Genomic DNA, 27,932 nt, shown 5'->3' with positions numbered 1-27,932 from the left:
AAGCTCCTCCATGATTACCTGAACTTTCTCTTGTGTGTTCTTAAAGGTTAAACCATCAACTCCTGGAGATCCTTACCTGGCTACTCCCTGGACAAGCCACGCCTTCTGTGGCCGCTTTTGTGTAAAGCCTTATGGTGACTTCCAGTTGGGCAGACACTGCCCCTCCTTCCCTGCTGCTGCCCACTAACTGGTGAGCTCTCCCTTTCTTCCTATGTGAGGTTACCTGAAGGGCGACTTCTCATTTTAAACCTGTGAGGGCTCAAATGACTGGCAAACGTGGCTGACTGTCCGGGGTGGACTGCTCAGAGTGACTTGCAGTGACAGCCTGAGGAGACCCTGGAAGTGGACCCGTCACTCCCATGTTTAGTCGGTCATTCACTCACTGTGATTAAGGGAAGGGGCCCTTGATCTTACTTTAGTCTTTGTTGACTGGAATTTTTTCTTTCAACAATCTTTACTATGGTTTTTAATATGATTTTATCTGAATAAATTAAAGGTAGGTGAGAGAGGTGATATGGATCGCATGGGGAGAGGACAGCTGCGTATATGACAGACAGATAGAAACAGATCATTTGAAATAAGTCCACCACCAATTCAGCCAGTTTTTCTCAAGGAGGAAAAAAGTATCACAAAATTACAATTACCAGATACAACTTTTAATTCTAATTGGTCAGAAACAATCTTGATTTCTTCTAAGTTGCAATTTTTAAAACTGGTAATAAGATTGAATAGCTTGGGTTATAAGATTTTATCCACCTAAAAAAGGATGCCTTATAGAAGGCTTTATTGTTGTTCACAAGTATCAGAGTATTTTTATACAGCTTCAGTGATTATCACACAAGCCCTCAATAGATAAGGGTCCTCTAAGTTTAAAAGTTAATCCCAGCATACAGAAGGAAATACAAGATACCACAAGGTTAAGGCTCGAAGGCAAATGTTTACAAAGCCCACATGATACACAAGACTCAGAACCCAGGTCTTTGTCAAATGCTGGGTACCCACCCCCACTCCAGGAAAACATTTAAATAATGATTACAATAATTTATGCACATCAATCGGAGAAGGCAATGGCACCCCACTCCAGTACTCTTGCCTGGAAAATCCTATGGACAGAGGAGCCTGGTACGCTGTAGTCCATGGGGTCGCTAAGAGTCGGACACGACTGAGCGACTTCCCTTTCACTCTTCACTTTCATGCACTGGAGAAGGAAATGGCAACCCACTCCAGTGTTCTTGCCTGGAGAATCCCAGGGACAGGGGAGCCTGGTGGGCTTCCGTCTATGGGGTCACACAGAGTCGGACATGACTGAAGCGACTTAGCAGTAGCAGCAGCATGCACATCAATAAATTCATGTACAGTTTTAAAGCTTTTTGAATTCAAAATACTTTCATTTGAAAATTTTAAAAATTTGTCAGTAACTATTCTAATGGCATCCATAGAAACTAAAAATGTAACAAGAAACAGGTAAAATTAATTTAAATATATTTTACTTAATTCAATATATCAAAAATATTAAAATTTCAACAAGTAATCAATATTTAAAATGTATTAATGAAACATTTATTTTTTTGTACTAAGTTTTCAAAATCTGGTGTATATTTTGTACTTTCTTAATTTGGGTGCTAAATTTTCATTCAAAATACTTGGATTTAGACTTAAAAAAATTTACATTTGCCAAAGACAATTCACATGTCCAAGTTATTCTAAGCATACTTAAAAGTTTTCCAGTAACTGAGTTGAGAATCTAAATTAATTAAAATTTTTAAAAATCAGAAATTCAGTTCCTAAGTTATGCTGACCACATAATTCAGGTGCTCAAGATTTACAAGTGGTCCAGGGCTGTAGTTCTGGCAGCACGGATTTAACATGCCACAAGAATGTTGGCTTAGGGTATTGCTTTTAACAAAACATTGTTCAGAGCAGATTGTTTTTAATCTCCTCTCAAAACTTATAACTTTCTTGTAGGTTAAAACATCCATTGTTCACATCAACATTTTATACATAATTAAAATTTTTCTTAATTTTATTTTCTTATAAGATGCATGTCTTCTAGTAAACTTTAAACCATAATCAGATTTTATGGATAAATGCTCCTGCTGAATTATGAAGAGCCTTATAACAATATAAACTCTAAAATGACCCAGTCATGCCTCATTCAATGCAAACAATACCATACAGTGTTAAACCAACCCCTAAAACCAATGACCAAAAGGAGATCCCACTATATTTTTACAAAGTAGTGATTAAATATTTATTTAATATTTATTTAAATGGAACAATTCCTGAAAGTAAAAAAGTAAAAATATTTTTATGCTTATGATTTAGTTCTCCAATCTACTTCATGATTTCTTTACAAGTAGTGTGTTTAAAAACTAAATGCTATATACGTTTAGGTGTTTGAATGACAACAGCTATAAAATTTCCTTTTTTACTTAAACCCTTGAGATTATAAAATTTCAAGTGTGATCCTTGAAATGATAAAAGTCATTGATTAAAACAGATGCTCAAATTTTTACCAAAGTGAGTAATTAATCCTGTGCTCAAGCTGTTACAAAAGTGGAAAAATATTATGTATCAAGGTGAGGTGGTGTCACCTCCTATATCTTGGCCCTCAGGCTTTGGGCTTGGTCCCTCAGCTCCATTTTTGCAACTGCTGAAAGGTGGACTTCGTCAGGCCCATCTGCTATGCGCAAAGTCCGCGTTAGGGCATACCTGCAAAAACATAAAGAACAGAGTGGCAGGACTTATCATAGAGAAACCTGATGCCTCAACAGTCACTCCGACTCTAAGCCAAGATTATTAGTGTTTGAAATCTCACCAAGGCAGTGATAAGAAAAATTGCACAGGGAAAATCAAGAAAAGTAAGCCCAAGGGCTTGTGAAATGTCATTGTAAAGTCCTCACTTTGGGAGTGGAGTCTTAAATGGCATGGTGCAGTGGGCTTAATCTCATTCTTGGATGGCTGTAAGGTACTAGAAGTTGCTAGGAGACATCTTGGGTAACACAGGCCATGAAGAATATATAACTTTTATATAATATAGATATATAGTACTATATATTCAGTTCTTTCGTATTAAAAATTGATGGGGGAAAACTGGCGGGGCACCAGATTCTTATCCAGTGTGACAGAGAAGGTGATATCACGTCCGGTGCTGAATGTATCTTCTTGATCTCAGCACTCACCATGTGGACATGATGTGTTGGCTGGCAGGAATGGCTGCAGTCTGGCCACAGCTATGGGTGTGGGTGGTAAAGCGTCCTAAGTGCCTACCTAAGCCTGGCTCTGGGCCCCGTTTTGACCAGCTCTGCCCCTGTCCTCCTTCCTGTTCCAGGGTGAACCCTCATGAGTTATTTACATCCAGGAACCCTCAGTGCATCCTCTCGGGGTAAAAGTGAACACAACTGAGGGAAATGACAATTGTAATTATAAAACTATTTATGGATACAGATATCTATTGTAAAGTACCTATATTACCTCAGTTAGCTTTCAATTATGCTTTAAAGTAAGTTAGTTATTTTTATTTTCTTTGTAAACAGTATCAAAGCATCTGCAGATATTTAACCCTAACACCATTAAATGTAGATGGTGATTAGATGACATGTTAGTCAGAGGGTCCCAGGTGGGGCTAATGGTAAAGAAACTGCCTGCCAATACAGCAGACATAAGACAAGTGGGTTGGATCCCTGGGTTGGGAAGATCCCCTGGAGGAGGGCATGGCAACCCACCCTGGTATTCTTGCCTGGAGAATCTCATGGACAGAGGAGCCTGGCGGGCTACCACCCATAGGGTTGCAAAGAGTCAGACATGACTGAAACTACTTAGCACACAGCACTCACATGTGAGCCAGAGGGTAATCCTGGGAAATACCCGCACCTCCACACACTTGGATGGCCCGGTCAATAATTTTGCAGACGGCACGGGGGGCAGCCACTTTAATCATTGCAATCTACATAAACAAGATGTAAGAAGAATGTTATTTTCTTAGACAATATGTGTGACAGAATTTTATCTAATCTGTATGTTCTTTGTGAAAAGAAACAAGAGAACTTTTCCACACTCACTCACCACTGAAACAGGATCTTTGATGAAAGCCAAAAAGATCTGCTAATGCAGCCATTAGGCCATATTTCAGTCAACATAGACCTTCTGGAAAGAACTATCTCATCCAAATTACATTCTATTAATTTATTTATAACTTGCCTCGCCTTGTTTGCCAAAGGATTTCAGGCAGCTGATAAATGATACTCATCATGTTAGGGATCATAAAGAGGTAAAGAGTCTTCACTAATCATTTTCCCTTAGCAGTGTCATTGATTTTTTTAAAAAATTGATTTATTTTTATTGAAGGATAATTGCTTTACAGAATTTTGCTGTTTTATGCAAACCTCAACATGAATCAGCCTTAGGTATACATATATCCCCTCCCTTTTGAACTTCCCTCCCTTCTCCCTCCCCATCCCACCTCTCTAGGTTGATACAGAGCCCCTGTGTGAGTTTCCTGAGCCATACAGCAAATTCCCATTGGATATCTATTTTACATATGATACTGTAAGTTTCCATGTTACTCTCTCCATACATCTCACCCTCTCCTCCCCTGTTCCCATGTCCATAAGTCTATTCTCTGTCTGTTTCTCTATTGTTGCCCTGTAAATAAATTCTTCAGTACTATTTTTCTAGATTCTGTATATATATATTAGAATATGGTATTTATCTTTATCTTTCTGATACACTTCACTCTGTTTAATAGGTTCTAGGTTCATCTATCTCATCAGAACTGACTCAAATGTGTTGCTTTCTATGGCTGAGTAATACTCCATTGTGTGTATGTACCACAACTCCTTTATCCATTCATCTGTTGATGTACATCTAGGTTGCTTCCATGTTCTTGATATTGTAAATAGTGCTGTTTTTATTGTAAATAGTGCCATACACAAAGATAAATTCAAAATGGATTAAAGACCTAAATGTAAGACCAGAAACTATAAAACTCTTAGAGGAAAACATAGCCACAACACTTGATGACATAAATCAAAGCAAGATCCTCTGTGACCCACCTCCTAGAATAACGGAAATAAAAACAAAAGTAAACAAGTGGGACCTAATTAAACTTAAAAGCTTTTGCACAGCAAAGCAAACTATAAGCAAGGTGAAAAGACAACCCTCAGAATGGGACAAAACAATAGCAAATGAAACAATGGACAAGGGATAAATTTCCAAAATATATAAGTAGATCATACAATGCAACACCAGAAAAACAAACAACCCAATCCAAAAATGGGGAAAAGACCTAAACAGACATTTCTCCAAAGAAGACATACAGATGGCTAACAAACACATGAAAAGATGCTCAACATCGCTCATTATTAGAAAAATGCAAATCAAAACTACAATGAGATATCACTTCACACTGGTCAGAATGGTCATCATCAAAAAGTCTACAAACAATAAATGCTGGAGAGAGTGTGGAGAAAAGGGAACACTTGCACTGTTGGTGAGAATGTAAATTGATACAGCCACTATGGAAGATGGTACGGAGATTCCTTAAAAGACTAGGAATAAAACCACCATATGACCCAGTAATCCCACTCCTAGGCATATACCCTGAGGAAACCAAAACTGAAAGAGATATATGTATCCCATTGTTAATTGCAGCACTATTTACAATAGCTAGAACATGGAAGTATCATTGATTTTATAGTTAAATAATTATGTTCTTATTCCAAATAAGCCAGAAACATAAGGCAGAAGACAAGAAGGACTTTCTATGAAACATTACTATGTGGCAGCATAGTGCCCCACATTCTACATCAACTTGGTTATTCTTCATTGGAACTCTAGGTCATAGGCAGATTAGTTACTTTGCTCAAGGTCAAGAGGTTGGCAGAAGGTGACATACCGGGTACAATTCCAAGTCTATATAAAGTCTAGTATTTTCCTACCTTCTGTTGCTGCATCTTGAGAAAGCTGAAGATATTCTTCATCCTGAAAATCATTCCCTAAAGCAGCCCAGTGAAAGGAAAACTGGCAAATGATATACATTTATAATCTTTAAACCAAAATCAAATTGGAAACTTCCAATATTCTGAGTGCCCTCCAGTCACCATGAAACCCGGAATGCCCAAAGTGTGGGAGAAACGTGTTACTTGGCAGATTGTGGTCCAAAGGTCCTCACCTCTTTCTTAGCAGCAGCACTGCCCAGAGTATCAATGCTGCGGGCAGTTTTCAGGGTCAACAAGCGGATCTCCTCAATGGCAATGCGGCTTTCAGCTATCCAGTGAGCTACCACCTCCTGGAGGGGAACAAAGGGCAGCAGAAGAAGGAGGAAATAAGCTGGTGTCTGAGGTCCTCATATAACACATGAAAACAACCTATTCTATATATTAATATTTTTAAATGGAAGACTTAGTTTGATATAACCACCCAGCCATATACACAGTATTTGGTGTGGCTGCAGGTAACATTGGAAGATTTTAGAAAAAAAAATGTATTTGTTCATAAAAATAATTTATTTTGGATATTCTGGTGTCTAAAGTCAAGACAGCCAAACTGAGCAGCTGTCTTGTTGCCAAGACTCTCCATACTGGCTATTTTAAATGCTAACTGCATAGTCCCATTGAAACTTGTAAAGTGTAGGTGGTGGATCTGCTTACAGACAGTCTACATAATTCCCAAGACAATTGCAGTGTGAGAATGGTCCATCAGTCCTTCCTTGTATTGTTACTATTATTTATTTAGTAAACATAACTTTTTCTAACACATTCATAGACTGGCATAACCACAATAAAGATACAAAACAGTTTCATTTTCCCCCCAAAACTCCCTCATGCTGCCCCTTAATAGCCCTACCTCTAACCTGTAGAAACCACTGAATGGTTCTCAGTTATTATGTTGTTGTTGAAGTGAAGTGAAGTTGCTCAGTCATGTCCGACTCTTTGTGACCACATGGACTGTAGACTACCAGGCTCCTCCATCCATGGAATTTTCCAGGCAAGAGTACTGGAGCGGGTTGTCACTTCCTTCTCCAGGGGATCTTCCCAACCCAGGGATTGAACCCAGATCTTCTGCATTGCAGGCAGACACTTTACCATCTGAGCTACCTGAGAAGAATTGTGTCCAACTCTTTGCGATCCCATGGAATGCAGCATGCAGTCCTTTGAGCACTCATGTCCACTGAGCTGATGTCCATTGAGTACTCACGTCCATTGTACTAATGACGCCATCCAATCATCTCATCTTCTGTCACCCCTTCTCTTCCTGCTCTCAGTCTTTCCCAGTATCAGGGTCTTTTCTAATGAGTCAGCTCTTTACATCAGGTGGCCAAAGTATTGGAACTTCAGCTTCAGCATCAGTCCTTCCAATGAATTTTCAGGGTTGACTTCCTTTAGGATTGACTGGTTTGATCTTGCTGTCCAAGGGACTCAAGAGTCTTCTCCTACACCACAGTTCAAAAGCATCAATTCTTCAGCTCTCAGCCTTCTTTATGGTCCAACTCTCACATACATACATGAGTCCAGGAAAAAACATAGCTTTGATTATATAGATCTTTGTCGGAAAAGTGATATCTCTGCTTTTTAATATGCTGTCTAGGTTTGTCAGTTATTATACTACTACCTTTTTCCAAAAGTCATATAAATGGGATTCTTTAGCGTGTGTTATTTAGAGGCCAGCTTCCTTCACTCAGCATAATTCATTTGAATGTCATCCAAATTGTTCTGTTTATCAACTGCCCCTTCCTTTTTTTCAGTGAGTAGTATTCCACTGTAGGGATGTACCACAATTTGTTTATCCATTTACCTGCTGAAGGACATTTGGGCTGTTTTCAATTTTTGGTGATTATTAAAGAGCTTCTGTAAATATCTGTATGTGACTTTTTGTGTGAATATACCTTTTCATTTTTAAAAGCAAATTCCAGGAGTGGAGTTATTAGGTCATGTGGTAAATACTTATCAGCTGTCAACATTTTCCAGAGTGACTATGCCATTTTACCTTCCCACCAGCAGTGTATGAGAGTTCCAGTTATCAGCACTAGGTATAGTGAGTACTTTTAAGTTTTAGCCATTTTCACAATGTGCAGAGATATCTCATGGTGGTTTTAATTTGTATTTCCGTAGTTGCTGATGTCAGAGAAGGCAATGGCAACCCACTTCAGTACTCTTGCCTGTAAAATCCCATGGGCAGAGGAGCCTGGTAGGCTGCAGTCTATGGGGTCGCTAAGAGTCGGACACGACTGAGTGACTTCACTTTCACTTTTCACTATCATGCATTGGAGGAGGAAATGGCAACCCACTCCAGTGTTCTTGCCTGGGGAATCCCAGGGACGGGGGAGCCTGGTGGGCTGCCGTCTATGGGGTCGCACAGAGTCGGACACGACTGAGGCGACTTAGCAGCAGCAGCAGCAGGTGCTGATGTGTTTGTTTGCCATCTATACATTCTGTATTTCTCTGTATTTATTTAGGCTTCTTTCATTACTTTTATAATTTTTAGCATATAGATAGCATACATAGTTTGTTATATGTGTACCTATTTCCTTTCTTAGTCTATTGTAAAATGGTATTTAAAAAAGTTCAGCTTCCAAATGTTCACTGCTAGCTAGTGGTAAAGAACCCACCTGCCAATGCAGGAGCTACAGGAGACGTGGGTTCAATCCCTGGGTCGGGAAGATCTCCTGGAGGAGGGCGATGGCAGTCCACTCCAGTATTCTTAACTATGGACAGAGGAGTCTGGTGGGTTACAGTCCATAGCGTCATAAAGAGTTGGACATGACTGAAGTGACTTAGCATGCAGTATATAGAAATAAAATTAATTTTATATGTTGATATAATTCTGAGACTTTGCCAAACTCACTTATTTTTAGTTCTAGGAGGGATTGTTTGTTTTGCTTGGTAGATTCCTAAGGATATTATATACAATCATGTTGTCTGCAAAGAGGCACAGTTTTATTTATTTTTTTCCCCCAACTAAGAACTTTCTTTTTCTTGTCTCACTGCAATGGCTAAGACCTCCTCTATGACAATAAAGAACAATCGTGAGAGTAAACATCTTTTGTTCTCAATTTCGGGAATTAAAACACTCAGTCTTTCATTACTAAGTATGATGTTAGCTATAGAATTTTTAGATGGTCTGAATCAGGTTAAATAAATTCTTTTTTATCTCTAGTATATCATGAATAGATGCTGATATTTAGTTGCCGTTTTGCATCAATTGATCATGTGGGTTTTTTTTTTTAGGCAGTTAATATGGTAGATTACAATGAATAATTTTCTTAATGATTGACATATGAATATGAATCAGCCTTGTATTCCTGGGATAAACATTACTTGGTTGTTCTTTTTATATACTGCTGGGTTGCTCTAGATTTTTGTATCTATAGTGGTCTGTAGCTTGTTGTTTGGTAATTTTGGTCTCATAAATGAGCTGGAATGTGCTTCTTCTTCTTCATTTTCCTGGAAGAGATTGTGTAGAATTGGTGTTATTTCTTCTTTAGTAATTCATCAGAATTCACCACTGATACCATTTGGGCCTGAAGATTTTTTTTTCAAGATATATTAAATTGTGACTTCAACTTCTTTAATAGAAGCATTTAGGGTTATCTATTTCATATTCTTCCAACAACACAAGAGACTACTCTACACATGGACATCACCAGATGGTCAATACCGAAGTCATATTGATTATATTCTTTACAGCTGAAGAAGAAGAAGCTCTATACAGTCAGTAAAAACAAGACCAGGAGCTGGCTGTAGCTCAGATCATGAACTCTTTATTGTACAATTCAGACTTAAATTAAACAAAGTAGGGAAAACCACTAGGCCATTCAGCTATGACCTAAATCAAATCCCTTATGATTATACAGTGGAAGTGACAAATAGATTCAAGGGATTAGATCTGATAGACAGAGTGCCTGAAAAACTATGGACAGAAGTCTGTAACACTGTATAGGAGGCAGTGTTCAAAACCACCCCCAAGAAAAAGAAATGCAAAAAGGCAAAATGGTTGTCTGAGGAGGCCTTACAAATAGCTGAGAAAAGAAGAGATATGAAAGGCAAAGGAAAAAAGGAAAGATATATCTCTCTGAATGCAGAGTTCCAAAAGATAAGAAAGCCTTCCTAAGTGAACAATGCAAAGAAATAGAGGAAAACAATAGAATAGGAAAGATTAGCGATCTCTTCATGAAAATTAGAGATACCAAGGGAACATTTCATGCCAAGATGGGCACAATAAAGGACAGAAACAGTATGGACCTAACAGAAGCAGAAGATATTAAGAAGAGGTGGCAAGAATACACAGAACTGTACAAAAACGATCTTCATGACCCAGATAATCATGATGGTGTGATCTATCACCTAGAGCTAGACATCTTAGAATGTGAAGTTGAGTGGGCCTTAGGAAGAATCACTATGAACAAAGCTAATGGAGGTGATGGAATTCCATTGAGCTATTTCAAATCCCAAAAGATGATGCTGTGAAAGTGCTGCACTCAATATGCCAGCAAATTGGAAAACTAAGCAGTGGTCACAGGACTGAAAAAGGTCAGTTTTCATTCCAATCTCAAAGAAAGACAATGCCAAAGAATGTCCAAACTGCTGCACAATTGCACTCATCTCACATGCTAGCAAAGTGATGCTCAAAATTATCCAAGCTATTCTTCAACAGTACATGAACCAAGAACTTCTAGATGTTCAAGCTAGATTTAGAAAAGGCAAAGGAACCAGAGATCAAATTGCCAACATATGCTGGATCATAGAAAAAGCAAGAGAATTCCAAAAAACATCTACTTCTGCTTCATTGACTATGTTAAAGCCTTTGACTGTGTGGATCACAACAAACTGTGGAAAATTCTTAAACAGTTGAGAATATCAGACCACTTTACATACCTCCTGAGAAACCTGTACGCAGGTCAAGAAGCAACAGTCAGAATCAGACATGGAATAACAGATTGGTTCAAAATTAGGAAAGGAGTATGTCAAGGCTGTATATTGTCACCCTGCTTATTTAACTTATATGCAGAGTACATCATATGAAATGCTGCCTGGATGAAGCACAAGCTGGAATCAAGACTGCAAGGAGAAATATCAATAACCTCAGATATGCAGATGGCACCACCCTTAAGGTAGAAAGTGAAGAGGAACTAAAGAATCTTTTAATGAAGGTGAAAGAGGAGAGTGAAAAAATTAGTTTAAAATTCAACATTCAAAAACTAATATTGTGGCATCCAGTCCCATCACTTCATTGCAAATAGTTGGGGAAACAATGGAAACAGTGAGAAACTTTATTTTGCGGGGCTCCAAAATCACTGCAGATGGTGACTGCAGTCATGAAATTAAAAGACATTTGCTCCTTGGAAGAAAAGTTACAACAAACCTAAACAGTGTATTAAAAAGTAGAGACATTACTTTGTCGACAAAGGGCCATATAATCAAAGCTATGATTTTTCTAGTAGTCATGTATGGATGTGAGAGCTGGACCATAAAGAGTGCTCAGCACTAAAGAATTGGTGCTTTTGAACCATGGTTTTGGAGAAGACTCTAGAGAGTCCCTTGGACTGCAAGGAGATCCAACCAGTCAATCCTCAAGGAAATCCATCCTGAATATTCAGAAGGACTGATGCTCAAGCTGAAACTCCAATACTTTGGCTACCTGATGCAAAGAGCCAACTCATTAGAAAAGACCCTGATGCTGGGAAAGATTGAAGGCAGGAAGAGAAGGGGACGACAAAGGATGAGATGTTGGATGGCATCACCGACTCAACAGTCATGAGTTTGAGCAAGCTCTGGGAGATGGTGAAGGACAGGGAAGCTTGGTGTGCTGCAGTCCACGGGGTCGCAAAGAGTCCGACACGACTGAGTGACTGAACAACAACAGCAATTTCATATTCAGTGAATTTTGGTAGTTTGTAGGTTTTTGGGGAGTTGATCCATTTCATCTAAGTTGTTAAATCTATATGATCGTCATACATGCCTGAGGGTGTGTTTCCCAAGCTCCAGACCTAGAGTGAAGGAGACTCAATAAGCTTCAGTACCAGTCCCCATTCTCTAGTTTAGCCTTTCCCAGAGAACTTTAGACAGTAGTTTAGAGAATACCTGCACAAATTAAGAAACTTGTGCTTCCAAAGACTTCTGTTTCCAGGAAGATGGAATAGATGTACTTTCCCCTATTCCTTTGACAAAGTACAAACCAAACATGGGCATTGTCTATAAAACAAGCATAAGAAGACTCTGAAAGGTAGAGAGAAGAAGGCAGACTGCAAGGGACTTTTGGACCAGAAAAAGAACATGAAATTAAGTTCCTTGGATTTTCTCTTTGTCTCATATATCCCAGACTTGGAGCTGAAGAAGCCAGCAACTTGAAAATGCCAATGAGCACAGACAAAAATCAAATGAAAAAGAGCCTCAACAAAAGTCTACTGTCTATAGCTGAAGGACTGGGAAAGGGCAGCTAAAAAGACAGAAAACTTAGAGAATAACCACTCTACCTATGCCAAATACTGCAGAAAAGTATGATTGACCCCACCCCAACTCATGCCAACATAGGCTTCCACCGTTCTGAGTGCTGTAATGAGGTACCTCAACACCCTGTCCAGGGTGGTATTAGACAAGTAAGGAGTGACACCAGGAGCAAGTTCTCTCCCTTCTATGATGTCAATGGGGACCACTCAGTGATAAGAAAACATCTCTATCCACAGGTATCAATGTAGGCTGAGCGGAAACCTGAACTTCTACCTACCGGCAGAGGTAGTGCATCCCCTTACTCTAACTGAGTACTGCCAGATAAACCCAGCTAAAATAGAAGGTTTAAATAAGGACTCATAATATAATATGAAAATGTTTAGGTTTTAATAAAAAATCTTTTGTCATATCAAAACCCAGGAAGTCTGAAAATGAATGATTATGTGAACACTGAGGTGACAGAGATGTTATAATTTCTGACCAAAGACTTTAAAGCAACTATAATAAAAATGCTTCAATTAGTAAATGTAAACACAGTAGAAACAAATGAGAAAACAGAAAGTCTCAGCAAAGAAACTTAAATATTAGTAATGAAACAGAAGAAATAAAGAACCAAATGGATATTTTATAACTGAAAAATGTAACAATTTAAATAAAAACCTCAGTGGATGGGCAGTGGATGGCTAGCAAAATGGAAGAGACAAAGGAACAAATCAATGAACTGTAAGACAGGTCAATAGAAATTGACCAATCCGGACCACTAAGAGAAAACAGAATAAGAAAATTTTTCAAAGACTAGCATTAGGGACATGTGAATTATAATAAAATATCTAACATTTATGACACTGGAGTCCAGGAAGGAGAGAAAGAGGGCAAGACTGAAAAAATACTCTAAGAACTAATGGCTGAAAACTTCCCAAATTTGGCAAGAGACATAACCTATAGATTTAAGAGGCTGAGTAAACCTAAAGCATAATAAATCCAAGAAATCCATGCCAAGACACATCACAATTAAACTTCTAAAAACTAAAGACAAAATCTTAAAAGCAGCCAGTGAAGAATGACATCTTATCTACAGGGAAAATATATATGCATATGCCAGGAGGAAATGGCAGGATATTTTTTCAAGTGCTGGAAGAAAAGAATTGTCAACATAGAACCTTATACTCAGTGAAGATATCCTTGTTGTTTAGTCGCTCAGTTGTGTCCGACTTTTTGTGACCCTCCTTAAGGAGGAGAAATCAAGACAGTCTTAGATAAAGGAAAACAGAGAACACTTGCCTACAGACCCTAAAAGAACAGCTTAAAAAAGTCTTCTAAACAGAGGGGTTAAGGGGGAACCTAGGAAAATCAAGAAGGAATAAACCATGAAAAGAAAAATATGGCTACAGAAATTAGTTTTTCTTTTCCTCTTGAATTTTCTACACTATGTTTGATGTTTAAAGTAAACATTTTAATACTATGTGATGTCATTCTACATGTACATAGAGGAAATATTTAAAACAATTATAAATGGTGGAGGTTAAATGGACTTAAAGGGAAGTAAAGTTTCTTCATTCAAACTGGTCAAATGATGATACCAATAGAGTAGTGGGATATATACATACATATATTAATATATGTATTATTATTATATGTTATATGTATTTATATTATAACATCCAGAGCAACCTCTAAAAGAGTTTACAAAGAGATACAATCAGAAACATTCTAGATAAAGCAAAGTGGAATTCTAAAAATGTTAAATTAACTGATTGGAATGCAGGAAAAAACAGAAACTAAAAACAAACATAAAATGGCAGATTTAAGCACTAACCTCAATCTTATTACAAAGACAATGAACTAAAAAATGTGACCCAACTAACTATATGTCATCGAGAAATTCACTTCAAATATAATGATTTAGGCAGGTTGAAAACAACCTACCAAAAATAAAAAAATATATCATGCAAACATTAATCAAAGGAAAGCAGGAGCAGCTATATTAATACCAGATAAAAGTAGACTTCAAAGTACTGAGAATTACTTGGAGGTCAAAGCACAGAGACAGAGAAGGTCATTATATAATGATAAAAGGATAAATCCTTATGAAGTCTTAGCAATCTTAAATGTGTATGCATCAAATAACTGAACTGCTGAATATGTAAATAAAAAACAGAAAGAACTGAAAAGGACAGTAAACAAATCCATAGTTCTAGTTGAAGACTTCAACACCCTTCTCTCAACTATTGATAGGACAATCAGAAAATCAGCAAGGATACAGAAGAACTCAACAATAACATCAACCAATAGGATCTAGTAGATATTCATAGAACACTCCACCCAACAAAAGCAGAATCCACATTCTTTTCAAGTATCCATAAAACACATAATAAGATAAACAATATCTTAGTCTATAAAGCCAACCTCAACAAATTTTAAAGAACTGAAATAATACAGAATTTGTTTTGTAACCACGTGGGATCAAAAATAGCAAGATAACCTCTAAACACTTGGAAATTCAGTAACACATTCTCGTGACCCACTTCCATGTATCAAAGAGAAATTTCAAGGGAAATTGAAAATGGAATGAACATGAAAATACAATACATACAAATTGTGGGATACAAATAAAGCAGTACTGCGTGGAAAATTTACAGTGCTAAATACATAGACTAGAAAAGTGGAAAAGTCTAAAATCTATAATCCAAGCTACCATACCAAGAACCTAGAAAAACAGAGCAAAATAAGTCCGAAGAAAGCAAAAGAAAAGATATGATAAACAGCAGAAATCAATAACACTGAAACAAAAGAGAAAATGAAACAAAGATCTTGTTAATATTAACTCATATCAATCATTATATTGTATAATTCTATATGTTAATACATAGTCTTTGAAAAGAGCAATAAATTTGACAGACCTTTAACTAGACAGACGAAGGAAGGAAGGTACAAATAAACAATTTTGTATCCTTTAGGGGATATCACAGAAGACTTTGCAGACATCAATAGGATAATAGGAGAATATTATGAACAACTCTTTTTGTAGAACAGCATTACTACAAACAAAGCAGTGGAGGTGATGGAATTCCAGCTGAGCTATCTCTAATCCTGAAAGATGATGCTGTTAAAGTGCTGCAGTCAATATCCCAGCAAATTTGGAAAACTCAGCAATGGTCACAGGACTGGAAAAGGTCAGTTTTCATTCCAATCTCAAAGAAGGGCAATGCTAAAGAATGTTCAAACTACCACACAGTTGCGCTCAATTCATACGCTAAAAAGGTTATACTCAAAATCCTTCAAGCTAGGCTTCAATGTATGTGAACCAAGAACTTCTAGATGTACATGTTGGATTTAAAAAAGGCAGAGAAACTAGAGATTAAATTGCCAACATCCATTGGATCACAGAATAATTAAGATAATTCAAGAAAAAGATCTGCTTCATTGACTATGCAAAAGCCTTTGACTGTGTGGATCACAACAAATTGTGAAAAATTCTTAAAGAGATGGGAATACCGGACCACCTTACTTGCCTCCCGAGAAACCTGTATGCAGGTCAATAAGCAGCAGTTAGAACTGGACATGGAACAACAGAATGGTTCAAAATTAGGAAAGGAGTACGTCAAGACTGTATATTGTCACTCTGCTTCTATGCAAAGTACATCATGTGAAATGCTGGGCTGGATGAAGCACAAACTGGATTCAAGATTGCTGGGTGAAATATTAACAACCTCAGCTATGCAGATGCTACCATCCTAATGGCAGAAAGTGAAAAGGAAGTAAAGAGCCTCTTGATAAGGGTGAAAGAAGAGACAGAAAAAGCCAGCTTAAAACTCAACATTCAAAAAAACTAAGATCATAGCATCTGGTCTCATCTTTTCATAGCAAATAGAAGGGGAAAAAGTGGAAACAGTGACAGATTTTATTTTCCTGGGCTTCAAAATAACTGTGGATGGTGACTGCAGCCATGAAATTAAAAGATGATAGCTCTCTGGAAGAAAAGCTATGACAAATCTAGACATCATATTAAAAAGCAGAGACATCACTTAGCTGACAAATATCCAGAGTCAAAACTATGGTTTTTCCAGAAGTCATGTATAGATGTGAGAGTTGGACCATAAAGAAGGCCGAACGCCAAAGAATTCATGCCTTCAAATTGTACTGGAGAAGACTCCTGAGAGTCCCTTAGACAGCAAGGAGATCAAACCAGTCAGTCCTAAAGGTAATCAATCCTGAATATTCATTGGAAGGACTGATGCAGAAGCTCCAATACTTTGGCCACCTGATGGGAAGAGTTGACGTATTGGAAAAGACCTCGATGCTGAGAAATACTCGGGGCAGGAGGAGATGGGGGCGACACAGGATGTAACAGTTGGATGGCATCACTGAGTCAATGGACATGGGTTTGAGGAAACGCCGGGAGATAGTGAAGGAAAGGGAAGCCTGGCATGATGAGTGCATGGTGTCGCAGAGAATTGGACATGACTTAGCAGCTGAACAACAACAACATGTTTGCTACAGTACATTGCTTCAGTGGTGGGTATTTTGATCAGTTTCCCTATCACAGTGATGTTCAACATGGTAGCCAATAATCATACGCAATGTGAAATACGTTGTCTGAAACAAGATGTATTATACATGTGTGAAATGTACATCTAATTTAGAAGAATCAGTTTTTAAAAGAATGTAAAATACCCACTAGTAATATTTTTATATTGATTTCATGTTGAAATAATATTTCAGATATATTGGATTAAATAAAATGTATTATTAAAATCAATTTCATCTGTTTCTTTTTACTTTTAAAGAATGTAGCTACTAGAATATTTTTGGATAAGGAAATGACAACCCACTCCAGTTTTCTTGCCTAGAAAATACCAGGGACAGAGGAGCCCAGTGGGCTGCCATCTATGGGGTCGCACAGAGTCGGATACGACTGAACCAACTTAGCAACAGCAGCAGCAGAATATTTTAAATTACATTTCTGGCTTACACTATATATTTCTGTTGGATAGCACTGTCCTAGAGGTTGAAACCAAGCTCTGAATTAACAATGTCAAACAAAACTCCAGCAGTCAGTGTCTTTTTTAATGGCTATCAAACTAGGTAACAACAGACTGGTTCCAAAATGAGAAAGGAGTCCATCAAGGCTGTATATTGTCACCCTGCTTATTTAACTTATATGCAGAGTATATCATATGAAATGCTGGTCTGGATGAAGCACAAGATGGAATCAAGATTGCTGGGAGAAATATCAATAACCTCAGATACGTGGACGACACCACTCTTATGGCAGAAAGTGAAGAAGAATTAAAGAGCCTCTTGATGAAAGTGAAAGAGGAGAGTGAAAAAGTTGGCTTAAAGCTCAATATTCAGAAAACGAAGATTGTGGCATCCAGTCCCATCACTTCATGGCAAATAGATGGGGAATCAATGGAAACAGTGACTTTATTTTCTTGGGCTCCAAAATCACTGCAGATGGAGACTGCAGCCATGAAATTAAGACACTCCTTGGAAGAAATGATATGACCAACATAGACAGCACATTAAAAAGCAGAGACTTGACTTTGCCAACAAAGGTCCATCTAGTCAAGGCTATGGTTTTGCTAGTAGTCATGCATGGATGTGAGAGCTGGACCATAAAGAAAGCTGAGCACCGAAGAATTGATGCTTTTGAATTGTGGTGTTAGAGAAGACTCCTGAGAGTCCCTTGGACTGCATGGAGATCCAACCAGTCAATCCTCAAGGAAATCAATCCTGAATATTCATTGGAAAGACTGATGCAGAAGCTGAAACTCCAATACTTTGGCTACCTGATGCGAAAAATTGACTCACTGGAAAAGACCCTGATGATGGGAAAGACTGAAGGCAGGAGAGGGGGATGACATAAGTTGAGATGGCTGGGTGGCATCACCGACTGGATAGGCATGAGTTTGAGTAAGCTTCAGGAGTTGGCGACTGACAGGGAAGCCTGGTGTGTTGCAGTCCATAGGGTTACAAAGAATCAGACACGACTGAGTGACTGAACTGAACTGAATTGATCAAACTAGGTGATTATAATTTCATGAACAAACCACCATAAGCAATTACTTCTTAGCATTAGAATAAAGGAAAGTGGTCTTAGGTGGGTCTCTACAGGCCCTAGAATTTCTAAAAAGAATTAAATGGGTGCTCTAAGAAGGCGCCAGATTTATTTACTAGGAGAGAACTTTGATAAAGAACTTTTTTCTTTAGTGCCTGGAATAAATTAGAAGGCAGCTGGAAAGGATCTCCAAATTCAGGGAAGTAGAATGTTACTTTGACAAATTAAAAAAGAAAAAAAAAAGCTAGCCCAGATTTTTATTTGACCTGTTCACACATCTCTTAGCTCTTGCCAGATAATTTCCATTATGCCAAATGCAAGAGGCTTTCAGAGAAGGGAGGAATATTTTTGAAAAGCCCAGGCTTGTTATGCTTGCTACATTAAGTTTACAAAGTGGAAAAGAAATTTCTCTTTAGCACAGTATTAAAACATCTGTCATGAAAGCAGCACTTAAGGAGAGTGCTTTTGTGTGTTCAAGATGCCTGTAGGTTAACCTTTCTGTTCCTCCTTGCACCCTGCTTGGGGTTTGGGTGGCAATTTTGAGAAGAGAAATGTTCATGAAATGACATTTGATGCCATGAACAACTCTTTAGCTCTTACTCCAGCAGCATCGTGGAGTTGTATTTATAGCCTCAAACTTTCGTATCATTTTACCTTCTACAGTGCCCATCCAACAGTTGAACACTTGCCCTTACTGTTTACTAAAAGGGTTCTTCTACAAATTATTCCCAGGTATGTGCCATAAAGCAGGCTATATTTTTTCATAAGAACAATGTTATAACTTAGTCATAGATTTGCTAAATAATATTTCACAAAAAAGAAAGCATGGCCTATAACAATTCATGATAAAAAATATACTGTAAAATTTTTATAAGTTTGTCACAAATGAACTTTATAACTCCTTGTAAAGTACAGTTGAGACAATCTTATAAAATGTACTAAAATATACATGTCCAGCAAACATGGATACAATTTACCACTACAAGTTTGACCTAACAGTACATGTTAGTAATCTTAAGTATTAAATATTCAATAATAATTTTTCTCACCTTCTTAGAAGGGCTGTTAAGGGGATGATTTGGCTATCTCATTGCTCTTAAGAAGTTTTCCATTTCAGCTTAAAGCTCCTTTGAATATTTATTATAAGCAAGGAAGTCTGATATGGTAGCATCTTTTCCTCTTGATAAATATTTTCTAATTTGGATTATAGTGCCTGGATGTAAGTATTGTTCTTCGTAAACAATAGGCTCAGTAGTACATAACTTAGAGATGAAAATTCAAAATATCATGAACACCCCAGCTAATGCTGGTCCCATTTCTACTTGCATTTCTCCAGCAACAGGGAGCTCACTTCTTTATAAAGCAGTCCTTTCCATTTTTAGATCTCTTCTTTCACTGAGTTTTGCACTATTTTCCTGTATTTCTCCACTTATCTGTCTTAATTCCTCCACAGAGCCAAAGAATAAGGCTTCCTTCTTCCTTAAAACAGCCCTCTCATGTCCACAGAGAGGGCTACTGTATGAAGTTCTCTAGAGAATGAGAACCGGAAAGTCGAACAAATTATCGACACTTTGTGTGCTGAGGTGTTGAAGCACTTAAGGAATGATTAAATCTTGCACAAAGATAACTATCTCTCATCAGCCTATATATATATATTCACATATAGCTTGAATCTTGCACAAAGATAACTATCTCTCATCAACCTATATATATTCACATATAGCTTGAATCTTAGGATTTTTCATTAATTTTTATTGGAATATAGTTGCTTTACAATGTTGTGTTAGTTTCTGTTGTACCAAAGTGAATCAGCTATATGTATACATATATCCCCTCTTTTTTGGATTTCCTTCCTATTTAGGTCACCACAGAGCACTGAGTCCCTTGTGCTATACAGAAGGTTCTCATTCAGATCAGATCAGATCAGTTGCTCAGTCGTGTCCGACTCTTTGCGACCCCGTGAATCGCAGCACGCCAGGCCTCCCTGTCCATCACCAACTCCCGGAGTTCACTCAGACTCACATCCATCGAGTCAGTGATGCCATCCAGCCATCTCATCCTCTGTCATCCCCTTCTCCTCTTGCCCCCAATCCCTCCCAGCATCAGAGTCTTTTCTAATGAGTCAACTCTTTGCATGAGGTGGCCAAAGTACTGGAGTTTCAGCTTTAGCATCATTCCTTCCAAAGAAATCCCAGGGCTGATCTCCTTCAGAATGGACTGGTTGGATCTCCTTGCAGTCCAAGGGACTCTCAAGAGTCTTCTCCAACACCACAGTTCAAAAGCATCAATTCTTCAGTGCTCAGCCTTCTTCACAGTCCAACTCTCACATCCATACATGACCACAAGAAAAACCATAGCCTTCACTAGACGGACCTTTGTTGGCAAAGTAATGTCTCTGCTTTTCAATATGCTATCTAGGTTGGTCATAACTTTCCTTCCAAGGACTAAGCGTCTTTTAATTTCCTGGCTGCAGTCACCATCTGCAGTGATTTTGGAGCCCCCAAAAATAAACTCTGGCACTGTTTCCACTGTTTCCCCATCTATTTCCCATGAAGTGATGGGACCGGATGCCATGATCTTCGTTTTCTGAATGTTGAGTTTTAAGCCAACTTTTTCACTCTCCTCTTTCACTTTCATTAAGAGGCTTTTTAGTTCCTCTTCACTTTATGCCATAAGGGTGGTGTCATCTGCATATCTGAGGTTATTGATATTTCTTCCAGCAATCTTGATTCCAGCTTGTGCTTCTTCCAGTCCAGTGTTTCTCATGATGTACTCTGCATATAAGTTAAATAAACAGGGTGACAATATACAGCCTTGATGTACTCCTTTTCCTATTTGGAACCAGTCTGTTGTTCCATGTCCAGTTCTAACTGTTGCTTCCTGACCTGCATACAGGTTTCTCAAGAGGCAGATCAGGTGGTCTGGTATTCCCATCTCTTTCAGAATTTTCCACAGTTGATTGTGATCCACACAGTCAAAGGCTTTGGCATAATCAACAAAGCAGAAATAAATGTTTTTCTGGAACTCTCTTGCTTCTTCCATGATCCAGCGGATGTTGGTAATTTGATCTCTGGTTCCTCTGCCTTTTCTAAAACCAGCTTGAACATCTGCAAGTTCACGGTTCACATATTGCTGAAGCCTGACTTGGAGAATTTTGAGCATTACTTTACTAGCGTGTGAGATGAGTGCAATTGTGCAGTAGTTTGAGCATTCTTTGGCATTGCCTTTCTTTGGGATTGGAATGAAAACTGACCTTTTCCAGTCCTGTGGCCACTGCTGAGTTTTCCAAATTTGCTGGCATGTTGAGTGCAGCACTTTCACAGCATCATCTTTCAGGATTTGGAATAGCTCAACTAGAATTTTATCACCTCCACTAGCTTTGTTTGTAGTGATGCTTTCTAAGGCCCACTTGACTTCACACTCCAGGATGTCTGGCTCTAGGTCAGTGATCACACCCTATTTTATACATAGTAGTGTATATATGTCAATCCCAACCCTCCTATTCATCCTGCCCTGTCCCCCCTTGGTATCCATGTTTGTTCTCTACCTCTGTGTCTCTATTTCTGCTTTGCAAATAAGTTCACCTGTATCATTTTCTAATTTTACATATAAGTGGAATCATATGTGGAATATTATATGATATTTGTTTGTCTCTTTCTGACTTAACTCTGTATGACAGTCTCTAGGTCCATCCACATCATCAGACTACATTTAAATACAGATTACAAATAAATATATTTTGTGGAAAAGAATCACCTTGTTTATGCAGAGGAAATCTCTTTCTGACCAAATAATGTTATTTTGGTTAAAGGTTAGTATAGTGCATTGGGCTACAATAAATTCAAATAAGTAATTACTCTTACATGTGAACAAAGCTTCTTCTTAAAGGCCACCCTTTGGTTTGCTCGTTCACACATGATCTGTAAAGCACGTTCAGCCAGACCTATCGTTCTCATACAGTGGTGGATTCTGCCAGGTCCAAGCCGGCCTTGGGCAATTTCAAATCCCCTACCTTCACCTGTGAGAAAGAAAGGAGAACATGACCACAGCCTATTTCTTTTGTTATTTACACAAATCCTGAGAAAATAATGAACTATCCTCAATAAAAATGGCATTCCGGTAGGAAAAAAGTAAGTTCTGTAATCAGGTCCACTATACATTTATGGAACTTTGATTTCTAATACATAGAAATGTAAACCACCATCATTAAAAACTTGGATCAGATTCAAGAACTGATCTGAAGTAGGTCTCTTCAGTACCTACTCTGCATAAGTTATTTTGTTAGTGTTGCAATGGTTACCAAGGTAGATAAGACACAGTCCTGAGTTCAGAAACTAGAAGAGGGGCAAGGATGCTAGGGATAAGGGATATGGAGAAGGACAAGAAAGGCATAGGAGGGAAAGGTGTTTGTTCATCAATGGTAACCTGAGGGCCTGGCAGGATCAGGGGCTTATTGAATGGATGAGATGAGGAGTACAAGAAACTTCTTGAAAGAGGTGGCATCAGAGATGTTCCTTGAAGGTTGGGTAGGATTCCAACAAGCAAGAGGATGAAGTCATTCAAGGAATACAATGTTCAGAAACTACTGAGGTTTTATTAAAACAAGTAGAGGCTTGAGGATCATGTTTTAGGAAAAAGTATGTTGCTCCAAATTGTATAATTTTTGTATTTAGCTATGTTTTCAATTGATGTGACACCACATCAAATACTTAAATAAAACCTTATTATTGTTATTGTTATTATTACCAAAGGAAATAATTTTCCCTTATAAATGGAGTAAACAAGAAGGAAAGTATCTAAATTATGGTAGACTTCACATCTTTTTCAGATTTTGACCTGAAAATATATATTTTTTAATTACTAGAGAATCATTTGTTCAATTTATCTCACCTAGTATTAAATTGGTGGCAGGAACTCGCACTTGATTAAAGTGGATCTCAAAATGTCCTCCATGGAAATTATCTATGAAATAGAGAATAAGATTTTAGAGAACAAAACGAGGTGACAAAAAGGTAGTCAGAGATAATTAATCTACTGAAGACACTGGAATTTAAAGGCCTCATATGTCAGACATTTCTAGGTAGATCTGAGCCCTGAACCCCCAGTGCTGTGCAGCCCAAAAAACTTATCAACTGTTTAAGAAATTTTAAGAGATTTTAGATATCATTTCATCCAGAGGTTTCTGAATGGATTTTCTGAAATTGTAGAGCTGTGAAAAAGAAGATGGCTCCATAGCTCAAATTAGATCATCTTATTATTGTTTTATTATTGCTTCTTCTTTAAAATTTTTAATATACAGGCTTCCAAAGAAAATTTTGCTTGGGAAAATAAAAAAGGTTCCAATGGTTCAAAATTTGCAAGTGAATTATGTAATTCTTATTTTATTACTGTGGAAACCAATGCCTAAAGATGTGAAGAACCTGCTCGAAGGAACAGAGCAGGTTTAGCATTAGAGACAAAGCCAAGGCTGGACGTGCAAGTATATTTGCTTCCAGTCTAGGCTTGTTTGCCTCTTGAAAACGCGGGCATGTGACAGAGACTGGGAACACATCCACACTTTGTCTTTATATCATCCTTCCTCCTTGCCAAGTTCTGGAGATAATCTCTAGTTAACTCCACACCCTTTTCCTGTCAGAACAGACATTAATAATCAACTCTGTCCACATTATTTCTTTTGGCCTTGGCACAGGGAGTTGGAGAGATGTTGGTGAAACTGTCCTACTGAAATTTGAAACATAGGCTCTACAATGGTGGGAATTAATAGCCAACCAACATTATTAGCCAACCAACAGTCTTTTAGGCTGTTGTTCTACAACCCAACCACTTAACCTGTGGGTACATTTTCTAGCTGCAACCTACAAAAAGTAATCCACCTCTTGAATATTTGCATTAGCCACATTTAACAATAAAGAGAAAGCCAGGGTCACCACAAAACCTAAAGTTCAGTAAACTTTTTTATAACATTTATCATTTGCTGACAGCTACCTAGCTTATTTACATGTCTGTATTTATCCTCTGTCTCTGTCCCCCAGCAAGTAAGCTCCACAAGGGCAGAGATCTTTGTTTCCTGTGTTCACTATTGTATTCTAAGCACCTGTAACACTGCTTGTGCGTGTGCGTGCGTGTTAAGTCGTTTCAGTCATGTCCGACTCTTTGCAACCATATGGACTGTAGCCTGCCAGGCTCCTTTGTCCGTGGGATTATCCAGGCAAGAATACTGGAGTGGGTTGAGTGCTCAACAAATACTTGCAGAGTGAGAAACCTGAGCAGCAAGGAAACAGTGAACATGAGACTGAGTAAAAGTATCCTTGCTTCTTAGACATTCCACCCAAGGACAGAGGAAGGAAAAGTTCTGCATTCAAATCATTCAAAACCCTTTGCTTATTAACTCTTGTAGGTTGATTAAGAAAGTTAAAAATGAGTATTACTATGAGATACTTAATTTTTCACATCTATTTCATTAACCCTTCCTCAGTTGCTATGCCTTAAATGCCAGTTTGCCCTTTCCCCAAACCAGAAAAAATGTGGTAGAATGCTGCACCACCTCTCTTTTCATTTGTTCTATTCTGAACTCCACTGGTAATTTATACTAAGGATCAAAGGATTTCTAAGAATCCATCTCATGCACTAAAATGTTATCTATTTCCTTCAGAGTTATTGCATATTCTAGGTTTTCTACTTGCAAATACACAGACAAGTTGATTGAATACTTACCCAGGTAGCCAAAAACTGTCAAGGGCCTTATTATTTCTACTCCAGGTGTGTTGATAGGAACAAGAATCATGCTGTGTTGTTTGTGTCTGGTCAAAAGAAAAGTAGAGGTTAGGAAGTTTGCTAAGTGGAAAAATAAAACAGATGTTAGGTGGAGACTCAACTGTCATCTTTTCATTGTTGCTTTCATGTAATCATGTAAGTAATGATGTCTGGAATAGGAATTGTATAAAAATCATTAAATACATTCAGATGCAGCCTGTGATCTGGAATAACAATGATTTGAAAATATGTGAAAGTTATTTAATTGAGGCTTCTCCTTGCTCAGAATGGTAACTGGGAACTGATATTTAATATATTAAACATTTCAAGATTATTGCCTTGGATCTAAATATCTAATCAGTTAATTACTTACAGACAGTTTTGAAAAAGTTTATATATCTTATAATTGGATCCAAACAGCTTTGAGAATTCAGCAACACTTTTTAAAACAGGAAATTTCACAGTGAAGAATGTATACCAACACTTCCTAAAATGTTTTCTAAATATATCTTTAGCAAAGTAATTGTGAAACAACAGACATATGACATTTAATATCATAATATACTTTATATTATTATAATTTATGAGATTAAATAGTGAATTTTAAGTAAATTGAGTACAAAAAAAGACTGACTCTTATTCCTCATAGATTTCTCAATCACTATTGTTTTATTACCTGGTTTCAGAGTTATTGTTAATTCTTCCCATAACAATTGCAATTTTGCACTTTGGATTCCCAGCTCCTAAAACCAGAGAGACAAAGAAAAGAATACATCATAAAAAGAAATTTTTAGTCTGACATTTCACACTAAAGGTTCTAATCTTTCTAAGTTTACCTCTGGAAAAACAAACAAACATATAGGAAGAAAGCCCTTGATCATTAAAAAAAGATATCCTTATGTACAAAACTGTATAGCACTCAAGAAAATTGACTAACTTAGGCCTAGAATGGACTTTTTCAGTGATAACTGCTGCATGAAAATAACCAGAAGTCAAAGAAGCCATGAAAGAACTGCAGCCCTTAAGACAAAGTGATGGCTCTCCCATTCATACCATTTCAAACATCAGCATGCTAGAAAGACTATGAACTTCTAACGTATTTCCTCCTGTTTAGATCTCATATTCTCTGACCTATGGACAACAGTACCAAACTCACAATATTTACTCCACAACCAGTGACTGAGAAAGACTTAGTTTCCCCAGCCATGGAGTTGGATGAGGGTGAGTCTGTTTCAATTAAACAAACTGAAAAGCATTAATCCATCTACAAACAATTAGAAATTTGAATACTTACTGGATATGTAATGATATTAAGTAATTTTAGGTGTGCTAACGACATTATGGTTACATTTTTAAAAGAGCTCTTATTGAGATGCACACTGAAATGTTCATGAGAGACATAATGTGATATCTGGGATTTATTTCAAAACAATATGTGCAGAGGAGGAAATGGGAATAGGGATGAAGCAAGGTTGGTGCCCTGAAAGTGAATCATGTTTTCTTGCTTCTTCATTTAATGAATAATTTTCCATTTTATTCTGGACATAATGATTGCTTTGTTTTGAAGACTCTGGATTCTGTTCTCTCTCTCTGAAGACGGTTAATGTTATTGTTTTAAGAGGCAATTAACCTAGGTAGAGTCAAACTGCAGAGTCTGTCTCAGTTAAGGTGAATGAGAGGCCACATTTCAATACTTGAGCTCTTTCATTTAGCTGCAAGGTGCTTTGAGTCTGCCTTGTGAATCACTTTGATTCATGAGTAAGCCAGAGACTTGGGCAAAGCTTACACAGGAAACAGAGCTCTCTTGCTCCTGTTTCCTCCTTTCTTGCAGTCTCACCCTACTCTATCATTTTTCTGGGAGCAATGGCTGCCTCACTATCCTCTAGTTCCTTAGGACACAAAGACCTGCATTATCTAGAGAAGTTTCAGCATTCTCACACCGCATTGAGTCCTTCGGCCAAATTCTTAAAATGAGACCTTGAGTCCATCTCATCTTCTAAATTCTGACTCTGCTACAAAATCAGCCTGTCTTTGGTCACTCTACAGACTCTTCAGGTAGTTATTTTTTGTAGTTTTTTAGTTGTTATCTGTGAGAAGGTCAATCTTAGGTGCTTAATCCACCACACCAGAAATGGCACTCCCCTAGAGTTTTTAAAACTTTGCCAAAACCAGGTTTTCACTTCTCTCATGTGATGGTTTCTTAAATCAGGTACCTATCATTAGTGTCAGTTAAAGTTTTAGAAATGCAATGATCACCTCAAAATATGATCACATAAGAGGCAGAATTAGGAATCTTAGAAGTTTAAAAAATTGTAAATCAATAAAACCAAAAGCTTACCATTCTATTCCCCTCAATTATTCTATATTGTGAATTATACATGTAAAGTAAAATACGGTTAAAGTTAAAATACAATTGTTTTAAAACCAAAGCTCTAATTTGGGTTTTTTCAAATTTAATGGATACTATTTTTTTTCAATCAGTTCTGAAAGGACTCTTTATAAGAAGGATGTATCAGCTGCTACATCTTCCAGATTTTAGTGAAAAAAGATTTCCCCACTCACATATCTCAAAATTAAGTTTTAAAAATCTCAGATGTTATACTCTTGATGTTGAGTCCATTTGACTATCCTCATTTATTGAACCATGTTTGACTTTACAAATTGTTTAGTTA

At 37.6% G+C, this 27,932-nt stretch overlaps 1 protein-coding gene across 1 annotated transcript in view; it reads right to left on the bottom strand.

Annotated features, from left to right (window-relative positions):
* Positions 1-634: 634 nt before the first annotated feature.
* The window catches only part of ACAD11 (acyl-CoA dehydrogenase family member 11), a 119,223-nt gene continuing 91,925 nt past the window's right edge, over positions 635-27,932 (bottom strand). The window contains exons 14-20 of the mRNA XM_070771095.1: positions 25,937-26,003; positions 25,222-25,307; positions 23,398-23,469; positions 22,371-22,525; positions 6,173-6,289; positions 3,837-3,946; positions 635-2,712 (exon numbers count right to left, since the gene is read on the bottom strand). Of these exons, the coding sequence (XP_070627196.1) occupies positions 2,598-2,712; positions 3,837-3,946; positions 6,173-6,289; positions 22,371-22,525; positions 23,398-23,469; positions 25,222-25,307; positions 25,937-26,003 (722 nt within the window). The 3' untranslated portion in view covers positions 635-2,597. The remainder of the gene's footprint in view (positions 2,713-3,836; positions 3,947-6,172; positions 6,290-22,370; positions 22,526-23,397; positions 23,470-25,221; positions 25,308-25,936; positions 26,004-27,932) is intronic.

This window comes from Bos indicus, chromosome 1 (genome assembly GCF_029378745.1).
Source record: "Bos indicus isolate NIAB-ARS_2022 breed Sahiwal x Tharparkar chromosome 1, NIAB-ARS_B.indTharparkar_mat_pri_1.0, whole genome shotgun sequence".
NCBI lineage: Eukaryota > Metazoa > Chordata > Mammalia > Artiodactyla > Bovidae > Bos > Bos indicus.
Note: the sequence above shows the minus strand (reverse complement) of the source record. Positions and strands in the feature narration are given on the sequence as shown.